The sequence below is a fragment of the Xenopus laevis genome, chromosome 4L, assembly GCF_017654675.1.
Source record: "Xenopus laevis strain J_2021 chromosome 4L, Xenopus_laevis_v10.1, whole genome shotgun sequence".
In the NCBI taxonomy this organism is placed as follows: domain Eukaryota; kingdom Metazoa; phylum Chordata; class Amphibia; order Anura; family Pipidae; genus Xenopus; species Xenopus laevis.
The window spans coordinates 65,790,581-65,807,886 of NC_054377.1; the positions used below are offsets into that span (position 1 = coordinate 65,790,581).

At 38.3% G+C, this 17,306-nt stretch overlaps 1 protein-coding gene across 1 annotated transcript in view; it reads right to left on the reverse strand.

The window, feature by feature from the left end:
• phkb.L (phosphorylase kinase, beta L homeolog) overlaps positions 1-17,306 on the reverse strand; it is a 205,584-nt gene that overhangs the window by 12,520 nt on the left and 175,758 nt on the right. Inside the window, 2 exon segments of the mRNA XM_041590233.1 lie at positions 3,463-3,665; positions 8,075-8,165. Coding sequence (XP_041446167.1) covers positions 3,463-3,665; positions 8,075-8,165 — 294 coding nt within the window.

Sequence of the window (17,306 nt, forward strand, 5' to 3'; positions counted from 1 at the left end):
TGGATTCTATTTGACGAATAAGGGTGCAGCTGTAAATACAAAGTAATATAACATGCTGATTTGATCCTGCTGAAAGATCTGCACAATTGATTCTGAGGTTAAATAGCAGCCATACAACTAACGGCTTAGGTTTACTATGCAAATAAGTACAAACAAGTAACATGCAAATCAGTAGGAAGAATTACAGAATCTTCAGAAAATAATTTTTTTAAAGGGGAGTAAATTTCACTTTCAGTGTGTTGCAGAGAATAGTAATCAGAATTCTGTATATCTGTCTTGAGGACTGAACAGCAAGTTGATTCATTTTTAATGTTTCTGTTTCTGTTAATTATGTATGTCATTATTATTTTTTACTTCCAGTTCACCATTCAGGTGCTCAAATCACTTTCTGATACTGAATTATAGTAGGACACTTTAAAAATAGACAAATGAAACTAAATATACAGGACTTTGTATTGCTACTGTTCAATAACATATGGTAGTTGTTGACCTCAGGAGGCAATACCAAACGCTCTGACCCATAAGCCCAACAGAAAACCCTCTGAAAATGTTTGGAGTACACACAGCCTAATGACACAATGGACAGAGACATAAATAAGGGTCGAATATAGAGGGTTAATAAACCCTCGAATTCGACCCTCTAAGTAAAATCCTACGAATTCGAATATCGGATTCGAAGGATTTACCGCAAATCCTACGATCGTTCGATCGAAGGAAAAATCGTTCGATCGATCAAAGGATTTTTCTTCGAATTAAAAAAGCTTAGAAAACTGATGGGGAAAGTCCCCATAGGCTAACATTGCACCTCGGTAGGTTTAAACTGAAGTATGCAGTCAAAGTTTTTTTTAAAGAGACAGTACTTCGACTATCGAATGGTCGAACGATTTTTAGTTTGAATCGTTCGAATCGAAGTCGTAGTCGAAGGTCTTAGTAGCCTATTCGATGGTCGAAGTACCTGAAAAAATACTTTGAAATTCTAAGTTTTTTTTTACTTCGAATCCTTCACTTGAGCTTAGTAAATGTGCGTGCCCCTAAGTGTACTAATTGTGTCATCCAAGAATGGACACTGTGCATTAGGAGCAGCCTGGGAACACAGATTGTATGCTCGCTCTATCGTTTCTGCACTCTTATTAAGGGATTAATAGGTGACAAATCCCGAAAATGCTTTCCCACCTCCAATAAAGTAAATTGCTAGTGGTGAAACATATGCGGCACCTTGAAGTTTCCAACATTGGGCACTTCATAAAAGGAAGCACAAAGACGAAGGTTAAATGAACTGTGTGTATGGAAGTAATCTCAATGGAATAATGGAAGAAATTGTAGAGGAAATAGAAGTTCATTGTTAAAGGAATTGTTCAGTGTAAATATAAAAACTGGGTAAATAGATAGGTTGTGCACAATAAAAAATGTTTCTAATATAGTTAGTTAGGCAAAAATGTAATGTATAAAGGCTGGAGTGATTTGATGTATAACATGTCAGTCTACTTCCACTACTTCCTGCTTTTCAGCTCTCTTGGTTTACACTGACTGGTTACCCTGGTTAACAGGCAGTAACCAATCAGTGACTTGAGGGGGGGGGGCACATGGGTCATATCTTTTGCTTTTGAATCTGAGCTGAATGCTGAGGATCAATTGCAAACTCACTGAACAGAAATGTACCATGTGGCCCCCCTTCAAGTCGCTGACTAACTCAGAGTTATAGAGCTGAAAAGCAGGAAGTTGGATTCTGGCTGTTTTATTAGACATCTGTTCACTCCAGCCTTTATATATTACATTTTTGGCTAACTAACTATATTAGAAATATTTTTTATTTTGCGCAGTCTATCTATTTACCCAGTTTTTATTTTCACACTGAACTATTCCAAATTGTACACACTGATGCTGCTGTCTGAGAGTCAGTTCTAAATATTGCACATGCAGAGATAAGCATGGCTGTAACTAGAAGAGTAATGGTCTGAGAATAGAACTTTTCGAAATATATTCATCTCAGATCTGCCGAGGTTGCCTATAAGTCAATGGGAGATTTTTTTGTGTACTTGGACTAGGGATTAGTCCAAATTTGATTTGAATTTGAAAAAAATACTGTACTGTCTCTTTAAAAATATGACTTTGACCATTCGCCATCTAAAACCTGCCGTGTTGGGGACCTCCTAGAACATATTTGGAGTCAATTGGTGGACTTTGAAAAATCTACGTTTTCTTTTGAAAAACTACAAATCGTATTCAATCACATGTGCTATTCCTTCGATTTGTACGATTCGAATTTGACCGAACATATTCGACCAAAAAAAAACTTCGACTTGATTTCAGTCATTTTTTAATTCGAATTTTGAAGTTTTTTCTATTCGAAATTCGACACTTGATAATTATGCCCCTAAGAGAGGGTGTACACATTCTCCTAGAAAGATAATAGCCGTTGTGCAAGGCATAAACTGCAAATGAGTCACTAATATCTATACAGAAGTTTGGGGGAAATAAACCAAAATAACAAATTCAGTTCTTTATTTTTCCAGGAACAAATCCTTAAGGAGAATAAAATATAAGGCACAGTGGGGCTCATTTATAAACTTTGCGCAGGGCAGATTGGTTTGCACAGTGAATATATTTGCCCTGCACATGGTTATATTTATAAAGCTGAATAAGAGTGTGCAAACAGAATTGTGAATTTTTTTTCACAATGCAAATGTCTATTAAGAGCTTTTTAAATATGTCAAAATTTGCAAATAGTTATGTGCACACTCTGCGTTTGAATAATGCCACAATTTTGGTGGCGGAGAAAATATTTGCAAAACAGTTTTGCAAATTGCAAATTTACATTACTGTCAACGATATTTTCACGCACAACAACCTCGCACAGTGGGCGCACACAAACACCCGTCTCATTTGCGAAAATGTATTCACAATGCGAATTCGCAAACAAACGGAAAGACGGCAGAGCACTGTAATATATTAGCATTCAAGAAAAAACACGGGCAATACAACTACTTGCAAAAAAATATGTGCTGCTCGAACTTTATAAATGACCCCAACTGACTCTTTAATCAAGACTTCTGAGCACAAGTGTGTTCTATGTGCGAGAGCATGTCTATGTGTTAAAAAAATAAAAAAAGGGTGGCCGTTTATATATCAGTTATTGTATTATCAGTGATAAGAAACAATCTAAAACCTACTGTACATGCGATATCTGTTTTGCTGTTGAATGCATTACAAAGGCTTTTTCCTACCAAGCTGTGTATAATGCGTAAGCACAGGGCTTACTTTCCGAAATAAAAGCTTAAATATAGATAATAAGCAAGCATATCTCCATTGCTATAGTCCTAGAATTAGGCACAGAGTGTATTGACAACATTTCACACTTTCCTTGGATATGAGTAAAAGTGAAGGAACAGCTGTGCCTGCTATTATTAGTATTTAGGGTTTTCATTTTTCATGTGATTTCTGTGATTGAAAATAAATGCTGACCCGACTCGTAACTTTAACATTCCGCTGAAAAGCTCCGGTGTGTTGGAGATAATCCAGCCAATGTGAATAACCAGCTCTTGCTGCAGGACAGCCTCTCGCTCATCACAGGGGCTGCATTTCTTGTAGATGATATCCTTAATCACTCCTGGAGACAAAGGATTGGAAATAACCGCTTCCTCGTGCCCAAAGACTCCCAGTGTCACCTACAAACGGAGGGTTTGAGTGGAGCACAACAGAAAAACACAAATTAGAAGCGGGAAAATGAGAACATTTCAGATGAGCACATAAAGTAAGAGCATTTGCCGAGTTTAGGAAGAACTGCCACACAGCAAACTGCCAGTTTTTTCTGTTTGGGAATCTAATTGGAATGGAGCTACAATGGAAATATTCTGCATTTACATAATTGTCTCACCGTAACTGTGAGACAGACATCAAATTTTTAGATGGCCTCATTATATAAGGTACATTGCATGGAGGAGTGCCAAACCAGACAAAGCAATGGAACCGCTCATTAGCAGAACTTCCAATTGGGAAAGTCTGTCCTCTCTATAAAACAATGTATGTATCTCTCTAACTGAAGCAAACAGTGAATGCACAGTTGCACAGGGATAAATGAAGAGCTATTCTACAACAGTAGATATAACTTGTCACTATGTAAATATTACAACTACAGTACAATTCCTATATAAACTGTAAACAAGAACTGCCAAGCTCATTGGCTATACCTGCACACATACACCATTCATGTACATATTGCAGGATACAAGATAAAAACATGAATGAACATCCTAAGTGCCCATAATATACATTCTCACATCAAAAGGGCACTCAACTTCAGCAGATTAAAAGGGCATGTTGTACAATTTTACTACAATATGGCCAGTATTATGAGGATGATCTGTCTGTAATGCAGAAGGACAATGTGTTCTGTTCACTTCTTTGACAATAGACAATAATAAGTTAGGTTAAAGGGATACTGTCATGGGAAAAAAAAAATTTTCCAAAATGAATCAGTTAATAGTGCTGCTCCAGCAGAATTCTGCACTGAAATCCATTTCTCAAAAGAGCAAACAGATTTTTTTATATTCAATTTTGAAATCTGACATGGGGCTAGACATTTTGTCAATTTCCCAGCTGCCCCATGTCATGTGACTTGTGCTCTGATAAACTTCAATCACTCTTTACTGCTGTACTGCAAGTTGGAGTAATATCACCCCCTCCCTTTCCCCCCCAGCAGCCAAACAAAAGAACAATGGGAAGGTAACCAGATAACAGCTCACTAACACAAGATAACAGCTGCCTGGTAGATCTAAGAACAACACTCAATAGTAAAAACCCATGTCCCACTGGGACACATTCAGTTACATTGAGAAGGAAAAACAGCAGCCTGCCAGAAAGCATTTCTCTCCTGAAGTGAAGGCACAAGTCACATGACATCGGGCAGCTGGGAAATGGACAAAATGTCTAGCCCCATGTCAGATTTCAAAATTGAATATAAAAAAATCTGTTTGCTCTTTTGAGAAATGGATTTCAATGCAGAATTCTGCTGGAGCAGCACTATTAACTGATTCATTTTGAAAAAAAATTTTTTTCCCATGACAGTATCCCTTTAAGCAGCATTACATATCACAGGGATTATGCACACACTCCCTAAAGAACACTTCACCAAGTGACCATATTAACAATATACAGTGATCATTATTTCAACCTTTATTTCTATATTTTCCACCAAAAAGGATCCACTCAAAGAATAAATAAAAATGTTCATGTTGTGGGGAGCACATTCATTTGTGCTAAAGAAACGGCCGGCTGCAGCACAGGCAAGTAAGCATTGCAGTACCTGCTTCAGTATCACATTTTCAGTTTAATGCATGGTAGGTTTAGGCAATTTCATGATATCAGATGATACTGAATGACTGGATTCTTCTCTGCCTGAAGACAGGGTTTTTATGGCGTTGACGCATTACATTCATGTATTGTTCAGCGCAGCTGAAGTACTGGGCCTCTTGTTTAAACATTAATAATCATTGGACTTTCAAGTATGGTCTTATTAGTACATAGTCTTATTTTACACTGTCTAAGCAGAGTATGGATGATATACTTCTGAAAGGGCACCAGTGTTTAGTGGAGATCCGCACTGCTAATAATGGTAGAACACTGTTAATAAATACTGAACAACCCAAGTCCCCTACCCTACCAGAGATAAGTACACCTACACAAATGTCTTTCTAGAGCAAACCCTTTACTGACTATAAAATTTTGCAGAGCTTTGAAAAATGGTAGCAAAGCATGAGACATGATAGACAACATAGTAAGTTGGAAGCAGCTATGATACTGTGCTAATTGGCTTCTGCTGCCTGCTCTGTACCACTGGCATAAACATATTTGCAAACTGATGTGAAGGCTCCAAACTGTCTCACAAATACATGAATTCTGAAACTTGCTCAATTGTTTAACTCACCTCTGCTCATCAGCTGGAGAACTCTGCTGTATAAAATACTACCGTCTTAATACGCTTAAGGCTGGTTTCCTTTAAGGAATAGATTTCAACTCAATAGGTATTTTAACTTTATCTAACGGTTTCTCTTTTCTTTCAATATGGAAATGTTTCAGTGCATTATTAATTTATGCTAAGGAATGATCTAAAAATGAATTCAAATGCACAGTACATCCACTATTGCCATCTAGAATGAACCAAATGTGGTCTTTTCTTTCTACTGCCACAGAGTCTGTAATGCGTACTTTCTATTTATCTCCAATCCATTTTTCCCCACAACATTTCCTATATTGCCGATAGGTTCTATGAGAATAATATACACAGTCATATGAAAACGTTTGGGAACCCCTCAAGTCTTTGGAGTTTTGTTTATCATTGGCTGAGCTTTAAAAGTAGCAACTTCCTTTTAATATATCACATGCCTTATGGAAACAGTAGTATTTTGGATTAACAGATAATATGCAATATGCATCAACAAAATTAGACAGGTGCATAAATGTGGGCACCCCAAAAGAGATATTACATCAATACTTAGTTGAGCCTCCTTTTGCAAACGTAACAGCCTCTAGACGCCTCCTATAGCCTTTGATTGAGGTCTGGATTCTGGATGGAGGTATTTTTGACCAATAGTCCATACAAAAAAAATGGACAGCCTGCTTCGAATCATCCCATAGATTTTTCATGATATTCAAGTCGGGGGACTGCGACAGCCATTCCAGAATATTGTATTTCTCAATCTGCATAAATGCCTTTGTAGATTTCGAAAGTGTGGGTCTTTGTCTTGTTGGAATATCCAACCCCTGCGTAACTTCAACTTTGTGACTGATGCTTTATCCTGAAGAATTTGTTGATATTGGGTTGAATTCATCTGACCCTCGACTTTAACAAGGGCCCCAGTCCCTGAACTAGCCACAGAGCCCCACAGCATGATGGAACCTCCACCAAATATGACAGTAGGTAGCAGGTGTTTTTCTTCCGCCATGCAAAGCGCCTTTTGTTATGACCAAATAACTACATTTTTGTCTCATCAGTCCAATGCACTTTGTTGCAAAATGACTGTGGTTTGTCTAAATGAGCTTTTGCATACAACAAGCAACTCTGTTTGTGGCGTGAGTGCAGAAAGGGCTTCTTTCTCATCACCCTGCCGTATAGATGGTCTTTGTGCAAATTGTGCTGAATTGTAGAACGATGTACAGATTCACCATCTGCAGCAAGATATTCTTGCAGGTCTTTGGAGGTGATCTTTAGGCTGTCTGTAACCATTCTCACAATCATCCGCATATGCCGCTTCTGTATTTTTCTTGGCCTGCCAGACCTGGGTTTTACAGCAACTGTGCCTGTGGCCTTCCATTTCCTGATTAGATTCCTTACAGTTGGAACTGACAGTTTAAACCTCTGAGATAGCTTTTTGTAGCCTTCCGCTAAACCATGATAATGAACATTCTTTGGTTTCAAATTGAGCAGTTACATGCATTCAAATTAGCAAAATTACAGTGGTACCCACATTTTTGCACAGCCAGTTTTTCACATTTGATTTAATTTCATACAACTGAATACTACTTCACTAAAAACCTTTGTTCAGAAAACACCCCAGTACTCAGATGCTCCTGGGAAATGAAAGGCATACCACCAGTGTCGGACTGGCCCCTACTCTCATGGGCCCCCGCCGAGCCAGAACCCCTCTTCAGATATCGGGATTTGAAAAAAAAAAATTCCTGCGTTGCGCAGTGCCTTCTGCGCATGCGGCTCCCTGAAGAATTCAAGCTGAGCCGGTGCATCACAGAAGGGTGCGGGGGCCCCTGGACACAGTCCCGATGGGCCCCTGGCCCCCCAGTCCGAGCTTGCATACCACTGTTATCTTTTTTGTTGAAAGTGGAGTAAATTATTGTGCAGGCTGAGAGGGGTTCCCAAAGTTTTTCATAAGACTGTATGTCTTTTTAATCCTAAAATGTTTCCTTGACTATCCTTATAATCCTTATATCACTGGCAACTGTATATGCACTCATGCAACAAAAGGAAGAAGATTATTCAGACTGAATTATTTAAATGTATTTAATATCTAGTAATATCAATAAACAGATAAATAACTATACACTTGGAAAAATATGCACTTACCTGTTTGCCCTGAACTAAAACATTAGTTATAGAAGGTGCAAGGCTGTCCACTATTTTACCTAAAAGACTGGCAGCAAGACGTACAACCGACCTGCGGACAGAAAACAGAGCAGTGCCACTACTTGTTAGAATGTTAGTTATAACCTGCAAGGGGTTAAAAGCAGCCTGTGTTTCTACATTTTGCAAAGCCTATTCACACATTTTTGCTGTTTAGTATGTCCTCAGCCCCTGGTTTTTGGCCATGGCTCCCCAGATGTTGCTGAACTACAACTCTTAGTGTTTACAACATATATGCAATGGTTAAAGCATTCTGGCAGTTGTAGTCTAGCAACATCTGGAGAGTCAAGGTTAAGGCACAGTGGACTAGGCCAAAGGTGTTGCAATGACACTGCACACAACATAGATTACAAAGGGTAACAGAGAGACATTGTGGAACAATAAAATGAAGCTCAGCTACTTGCCCTTAGGACATCTTTAACTGGCTTTCTTGCTTTAATTGCTCACACAGAAATGCCTCAAAACCCCTAAATACGGTCTTATCTCAAAGCATTTAGCACATAGGCATAGAAATCACGTAATCCATTCCATTCGCTAAAACCCCACTGAAGCCTGGCAGTAATTATGATATTACAATGATTACAATATTAAAATAATCAGTCACTCTAAAATACCACAGAAGGCAATTAATGTAAATTTGTGGGACAGCTAATTTAAGAAGCAAAGTCACAGCTCCAGAGAACAGATAGATAGAATCAGGCTGTAGCAGCTGCTACTTGGAAAATGAAATGCATTTTAGCTGAAATCACAAGGAGCTTTGTCTGGGGGGGAATGTAAGGGCTGTTTATAAGATCGTTATACTGTAGCATCTTACAGAATGTGAAGTGCTTGTGTTAGACCCAGTAATACACACTAGTTCCTCTTTAAACTTAAAGAGATCTTTACAACCTAGACTCTATTGAAACAGCCCTGCAACCCTGACCTTTATATTCCTTGAAAGTGAAAATCCGTATTAATATTAGCAATACATACAGGTCTATTCCTGCACCACCGCTTCTTCATCTGTTTTTATAATCTATTTCATGATCTGTCTGCCTTTGCTATGTTCTCCTCATAACTAATTTTCTTAGTTTGATTTTTTTACCAGTATACTATTTTTTATTTACCCTATAAGTTTGCCTAATGAAAAAAATGGATGTTGAATGGAAAGCTGAATAAATATATAGGGGCGAATTTCCAAAGTGGGAGTCCCTTGGCCATCCTCACCATCCAAGGCACATGCTTGTTAGTTCATTCATTCCTGCAGACACCAGGAGCACTGAGGACTGGCCGCTTGGGTGTCAAAATCTCCTGCATGCCCAATCCCCAGTGTAGAAGTGTAGAAAAGTGTAGAGGCACCTGGACAGCATGTTGCAACACATGGGCCTGATAGGGCTTGCCTCTTGTTTATAATACTATTAAAAGAAGCCAGTAGTGAGCATTGTATAACTTCACTGGGGTCTTGACAAAAAAACCCTCATTTGCTTAAAATGTTTTTTTGTGTGTGAATAAAGGTGTCTTAGTCATATGCTACATAACAACCAATAAGATGTTTGCTTTTAAAACAATAGAAAGAAAATGCTGCATGCTGATTGTTTGCTATGGTCTCCTGCATCTGGGCAAACTTTGGGGCAGATTTATCAAGGGTCGAATTTCGAAAGTAATGGGAGTTTTTTTGAACTGCCATAACTTCGAAATTGGAATAAAAAAAGAAAAGTATTGAAAAAAAAGTTTAAAGTTTTTAACTTCGGGTGAATAGGCTGTATTCAAATTGTTGGAATCGAAGTTTTAGTGCATTCGATCACATACGAATCAAAGGATTTGCCCCAAAAAAACGTAAAGTTTTCAAAGTTCACCAAATGACTCCAAATAGGTTCTAGGACGTTCCCCATAAACCCTAAAATAGCAATTTGGCAGGTTTTACATGGTGAATGGTCAAAGTTTTCAAGAGATAGTACATGATAAATTTCGATATTCGAATAGTCACTTTTTTTTCAAATTCAAATGTAATTTTGGCCTATTTGATAGTCGAAGTACAAATAGCTTGAAATTTTACATTGAATTTTCACTTCGACCATTGATAAATCTGCCCCTTAGTGTCTGAATCACTCTGTTGTTATGTTCCACTCTAATTTATTTTGCCTTTGTGCACAGCAATTATCTTCTGCCTACATTTTTTAAAAACTGTGTGCACATAGAGGTGGATGGGGCAGAATAAATAATAACTATGTATTTGTAAACAAAATTCTTTGTGTGCAGCACAATTTGTATAGGTGAGTTCAACTTATGTTTATTGTGATTGTTGGTGTGTCCAGTCAAAATGGTACTCTCAACTCCATTGCTAAAATACGGGGGTGTCTTAAACCCTATAAACAGTGAAACACCACAACTCTGTTAGTCAAAGCATGTCCTGCGTTAAACACAATTCTGCCAAAAACGTAATCATTTAGTGGCCCTTTAAGGTTATATCTGTATCTAGTGCATCTAGTGCATCTCTTTCTCTTTCTCTCTCAATTGTACAGCTCTACACTGAATTTATCTTTAAAAAGATGTTATAATCTTATATATTATAAGAAGAGCTGCATTGTACCATTGTAATTTCACTTTTGGGATTACAGGCAGTTTTCTGACTGGAGAAGACTCTCTTTATTTAGTAAAAGCAATTCATCTGATCATATTGTGAGACTAAAATAGTTATTGTTGGTGTTTACACTGCGATTGGCAGTTGCAATAACCCGTGCACATAATGCAATCTGACCGGGAGTGTTGAAACGGTCAGACCATCACATCCCCATTTATCTCTGTAGAATCAAATGGAATCTCAATTGATTTTACACTACAAACTGTACATTAAAAACATTATCAGGTACACAATACAGCATCTCACAATAACATAGGGCAGGAAGAATAATGCTTAGATACCTACATATAAAGGTGTAACTATAGCCAAGCATAATACTGATGGCAAAGCTAATGAAGCCAACGTAAGGATAACAAAAGAGAGTAAGTAACCAGTGATAATGGAGTACACTGGGAAAGCCTTTTCATCCATAGTCAGCCATCAATAAGTGGTAATAATACAAAGGACATCAACTAAGACTTTTTAAAAACAAAGTATTATTGCAATATATACTGTATATAACAAGATATGCTGAATACACTATCCTAGTGGTAGCTGCATGGATCTGGGCTCTGCAAGTTTGCAATAGTCAAAAGGAGATGGCTGCCTGTCCTTACTAGTGCAGATTGTTATATTATTTGTAGTTCAGTGAAGTAGGTACAGCCATGACAGGATTAAAAGACAGAGAGACTGAGAAAATCTGAGTTGTTACAGACATGGGGTCAGTGCTGAAAGGTCCACTGACTGAGGGAAAGCAGAAGTAGCTTCCTTACTCTGACTTTCATTATCAATGAAGCAGAATGCTACCCATCTTCTCAAGTTGCTTTATTTTGTTCCATGTCACACCTGGATTTCTTGCTAAGGGTGAACATGAGATCCAGTTTCACTCATGTGGCAGGAAATAATTTGTTTTGGTAGCCTGCTTGTATTTGCCAAAGGATGGTTGGCATAGCAGGTAAACTTTTTAGGGTTATTTGCTTTTACCAAGTATTCGAGATGGACTGTACTAATTATATTTGAAATTAATTGCTTACATGGGTTGTTTTTCAAAATGTGTGTACACAAAAACTTTTTAAACGTTTTAAATACAGCTAAAAATGGAATATAATCAATCCCACTCTACGCAAAGTCATTTTTGTGCTGAATGTGCTGCCATTTTATTATCATTTCTGCTCCTTTGACTTACTGAGCCCCGGAGAAAATCTAAAATGCATCAAATGAAGATAATCAGCCTCATGGGTCTAAATGTGACACAGTAATGTTTTAATATGTGTGTCACTAAGATGCTAATAGCCGATAATTGAACCTAGGGATCTCATCTGCACTTGTTGGGAATGGGCCTCTAGCATGGAATAAAGGAATGTTCTTGCTGCCCTAGAAGTGTGTGCTTTGCATTAATACCAGTGACTGACAGGGTATTGTATTAGTGGAAAGGTGACTACTAAACGATGGATTGGGGTCAGTACACTCAAACAGTATAAATGATTAGTTCTGTCAGTTAAAGAAAAACCTCTACAAAAAGTGATTTTTTTTAGCACTGGCCCTTTTTCAGGCTCCTGTTTTATTCATTGGTTACATATCCAATAAAATCAAACTCCAGCTGGTGTATGCCTAGTAACCTTTAAAGGTATACTAACACAAACAGGAGTGCTACAAAACATGTTATCTAATTTTAAAACCAGACAACAGTACAATGGTACGTTGCTCACCATTTTTATTCAGCATCTTTAGATGCAAAATCATTCTCTGGCAAATATTACATCACTAAGCAAAGCTTTAGCATTAACACCAGCTCCAGATATTTTGTCGCAAAAAATGCTTTGCGATTGTGAAATGTTATTACATACACTGAGAATGTTCAGGAAAAAAACCATGGTCGCAAACTTTGTGATGAAGTCGTTGAGTTCTGTAATCAGTTAAAATTGCCGCAAACATGGGAGCTAACATTTGCATGCATCTTTGTGCCAGTTTTTTGCTTTAGTGAAAAATATTACATTCCTCCCATTAGTTCTCCAGCAAAAACTGGTCTGTTAATTAGCTGTCTTGTAGCAACAGTCACCAGTAGTGGTGTGTGGGTCAAGAAATTCTCAACCAGCACTTCTCGATCCTAACTCGCCCCATCCCAACCCGCATCCGGCCTGGCCCTGTGTTCCCCCTCTATTTATAGACTCATGCCCCTTTCATGACGTTGGGGCGGGAGCTGGCAGTGCTAGGTTTGCGGGTGGGGAGAGCAGGAGAAGAGTTCAACCAGAACCCGCCGAAGGTTTTGTGCAGGAACCCACCTGACCATCAGGTAAACCTGCGATTTTTGGGCCGGCCCACACAGTAACGTAACTAGAGGGGGGCAGGCCCTGGCGCTGGACGTGCAGCGGGCCCCCGCCCCCCTCCGTACGACCGGAACTCTGTCGAAGTCATGGGCGCGCAAGCTGCCGGGGGCCCTGACGGGGTGCGGGCCCTGGCCCAATCGCACCCCCTGCTCCCCCGGTAGTTATGCCACTGCCCACACATCACTAGCCACCAGAGCAGAGAATAGAGAAGGGAAAAAGAAACACTGCTTTCAATCCAAATCACTTGAAAACCATAAAAACATTGTAATGAATGTATATTGCAAAGTTGCTTAGAATTATTTGAATATTTTCTGTGTTGACATCCCCTTTAGGGCTCGAGCGTTTTTAGCTGCGCTCCCCTGCGTTCCGGTCTCATGCGTTCAGCCGCAGGGGCGCACAGGAGTAGATGCACTGAATTCTTTTCAATGAGGCTGTACTCACACAGACGCATGTAAGCGCCGAACGCAGGAAAAATGCAACATGCTGCGTCCCAACCTGCGTTGGGCGCTTACATGCGTCTGTGTGAGTACAGCCCCATTGAAAAGAATTCAGTGTGTCTACTCCTGCGGCTGATCTCTCTTTCTAATAAAGGACATTCATACTGCTGTCAAATGTCTAAAATTAGTCCTATTTCATTTACTCTCCTTGTCCAATATGAGAACAAAAAAAAAGGAAAAAAGTCCAAGCAATGTGAGTTACAAGTCTGTTAATGTAAACACATGCTATTGTCTGCAAAAACAGACACAACGCATTTTATCAGCAGACACTGTTTTAGGAAAGCTAGAATGTATGATCTGACAATACAGGAACGTGGCAGCTTTTTAGCTGCTTCCCATGTACCAGTATGGTGGTAATTTGTGGTGCTATAGAGGAAGCTAGTTTCTATGTGAAGGCAGCAGTGTAACGAACTACAAACCTGGGTGTGCAATATCACAAGACAAAGGGATCAAACAGATTGAATTCATATTGAAGAAGTTCGAGTGAAATTTCCCAGATGGCTGCATGCCTGCCAGCACTAGCAGATACCTCGCTCTGCAGTATATTAGCTTGCTATTGCTTATTTCATTTGCAGCACCTTGGGTATGAGAGAGGCCAGCAATGTCTTGTAAAAACACAGCATTAGCAATGATTTCAGCAACATTATCAGTACTGAGGTCTGTAAACGATTATGGTATTGACATTTATCCACCTATCTGTCTTAAGATTTCACAGCTGGTTTACCTTGGAAATGGGCTGCACAATTTAGCATTAAAAATATATGAATTCCTGTAACATGGCAGAATCTTACAGAAATGAATACATTTTTGATCAGCCATAATAAACAGCTTTAAGGGGTTGTTCACCTTCCAAACACTTTTTTCAGATCAGTTGTTTTCAGATGACCAAAATGAAAGATTTTTTTTTCAATTACTTTTTATTTTTTACTGCTTTTCCAAAATTGAATTTGTCACTGGTATTTCAGTCTGCAGCTCAGTAATTCAGGCGCAGACCCTGAACTGTTATAATTTGCTACATTAGTGGCATCTCTGGAATATTAGCAACTATTGTATCAATTCTAACAGCTGCCTGTAATGAAACTTCATAGGATTCTGCTCTGGAATATTAGCAACTATTGTATCAATTCTAACAGCTGCCCGTAATGAAACCTCATAGGATTCTGCTCAGTAGGGCCAAATATATTAAGGGGCTGATTCACTAAGGGTCGAATATCGAGGGTTAATTAACCCTCGATATTCGACTGGGAATTTAAATCCTTCGATTTAGCGCAGATTGTACGATCGAACGATCGAAGGATAATTCCTTCGATCGAACGATTAAATCCTTCGAATCAAACGATTCGAAGGATTTAAATCCAACGATCGAAGGAATATCCTTCGATCAAAATAAGTTAGCCAAGCCTATGGGAACCTTCCCCATAGGCTAACATTGAGTTCGGTAGCTTTTAGATGGCGAACTAGGGGGTCGAAGTTTTTTTTAAAGAGACAGTACTTCGACTATCGAATAGTCGAACGATTTTTAGTTCGAATCCTTCGATTCGAAGTCGTAGTCGAAGGTCGAAGTAGCCCATTCGATGGTCGAAGTAGCCCAAAAAATACTTCGAAATTCGAAGTTTTTTTACTTCAAATCCTTCACTCGAAGTTAGTGAATCGGCCCCTAAATGTATCAACTCATGTATCAATTTAGAACAGTTTACAGAGCCGGTGACCCCCTGCCACAGCTGCTTCAGAAAAACATAAGGTAAAAAATGTAACTTTAAGCTTCAATATTATTCAATATGGTAACAAATAGAAAATAGAAAGTAACTGAAAAAAGTCTATTTCTGGTGAACTATCTGAAAACAACTAAACTGGAAAAAAACCTTTAAAGGAACATTGAGATTATTTTATACATAAATTTACATATGTGTAAAAATATATATCATTTTTTCCCTGTTTGCTACGCACCAGTTTTCTGCCACCTTACCTTGTACACATACACATGCATAATTACATGAAAATGCAGTATGTATATACATTTTTTCTTCTGGAAAAAAAAACACTTGAAAAGCTTATAATAGCCATAGTGGTTTTGTAAGTACTCACAAACAAGCTTTGCAAACACACTTTAATTTGACAATATCTCAAGATTGTCCTTGTTTTGTAATTGGCTTATGGAATTTTAGGGAGTTGGTTGCTGGTAGGGCATCTGAGGGGAGGGGGCAGTTTTTGTTTTTGCATTAAAACCCTCCACAAGTTGATCCAGAACATAACATAAGAGGATACAAAACATAACCTTATAGCTTTTGCCCAAACTGAAACATGAAGAAGCAATAACATTAGCAAACACACTAACTAATCTCTGGGTGAATATGAAGATGTATCCCACTCTCAAGGGTGCAGAGATCTCCATGAGAAGGCACAACATCAAATTGGGTTAAGGTAACATGTTGCTCACCACCCTCTCTGAAGTTGCTCCCAGTAGCCTCAAAGCAGGTTTTTCATTTTTAGATTCTATGATGATGAAGACAAGTTTTGGAGTCATAAAAACACAGGTTTACTGCCAAAACAGAGCCTCCTGCAGGCTGACAGCCAATTAGGGCCCTTAATTGGCAAACCCCGAGAACTTTTTCATGCTTGTGTCGCTACTCAACACATTTCACATTTAGGGGCAGACTAATCAGAATGTGAGTTTAGATTTTAATAAATAAAAATGCTCTATTTATTCCTATGATATTTTTAGAACTGTATTTATTAAATGGCGAGTTCTAACTTTCAGCCATTGTTAAATACAATTCTAAAATTGTATTATTTATTAAGCTCTAAACTCACATTTTGATAAGTCTGCCCCTTAAATTTGGCTCGCTAGTAAGGAAGGTTTGGGACCCCAGCCTTTTTTAAAACACGGATAATTACATTCATAAAGTAGAACAATATACAATCATAGCTTACTCTCAAGGCATGGTTGATGCAAATGATTGCAGCAAACCTAGTGAACTGTATATTTTTGCCTAAATAAATACTTGTGTAAAAACACTTATTTTTTTTTTTTTTAAAAAGTTGGTTCAGAAGCAAACCAGTGGAACAGACATCAGTAAACAGAAAACCCAAGTGAGTTTAATAACTTGCTTGCATTTTCTGCAATCATTTTGCACAAATTCAAGCCTTGAAGGTTGATATACATGCCCCTTAGTGTATAGTTTGAGCAAGTACATTGATTGAAATTGCACACATGCATGTAGTCTGATTCAGAGCAGGATTACACATGAAATCACACATTCATTTATAACAGAGAGATTGGTAAATTGGCTAGTAAAAACAAGGGGAATAACATTTGCAACTACAGTAGAATCCCCATTTTATTCAAGGGACCAGAAAAGAATGGTGTAAAATCCAGGGAAATGTAAAATCAGGGAAATGTATTATGCATAATATATGTTGGACTAGAAAACAACAATGTAAAATGAGGGAAACTTAAAACCAGGGGATGTAAAATTGAGGTTCCACTGTAACTTATTTCTATTAGAGATACAGCATTCTATTAAACAGTCATTTCATGCAATTTAAAGTCGAGAAAAAAATCTAATGAGAATAAATAGCGTAAACATGAAGCAAGCATGAAGAATAGGTGTTGCACACCCATAGCTATGTTTAGTTGGTAAAAGACAAAACAATATTTTTAATCTTCAAGGTCTCTTTGAATTCATACTGCCTTGCTGTAAACTGCAAACGTTACTCTTTGAAAAGGGAACAAAGTCTCCACGAAGAAACTA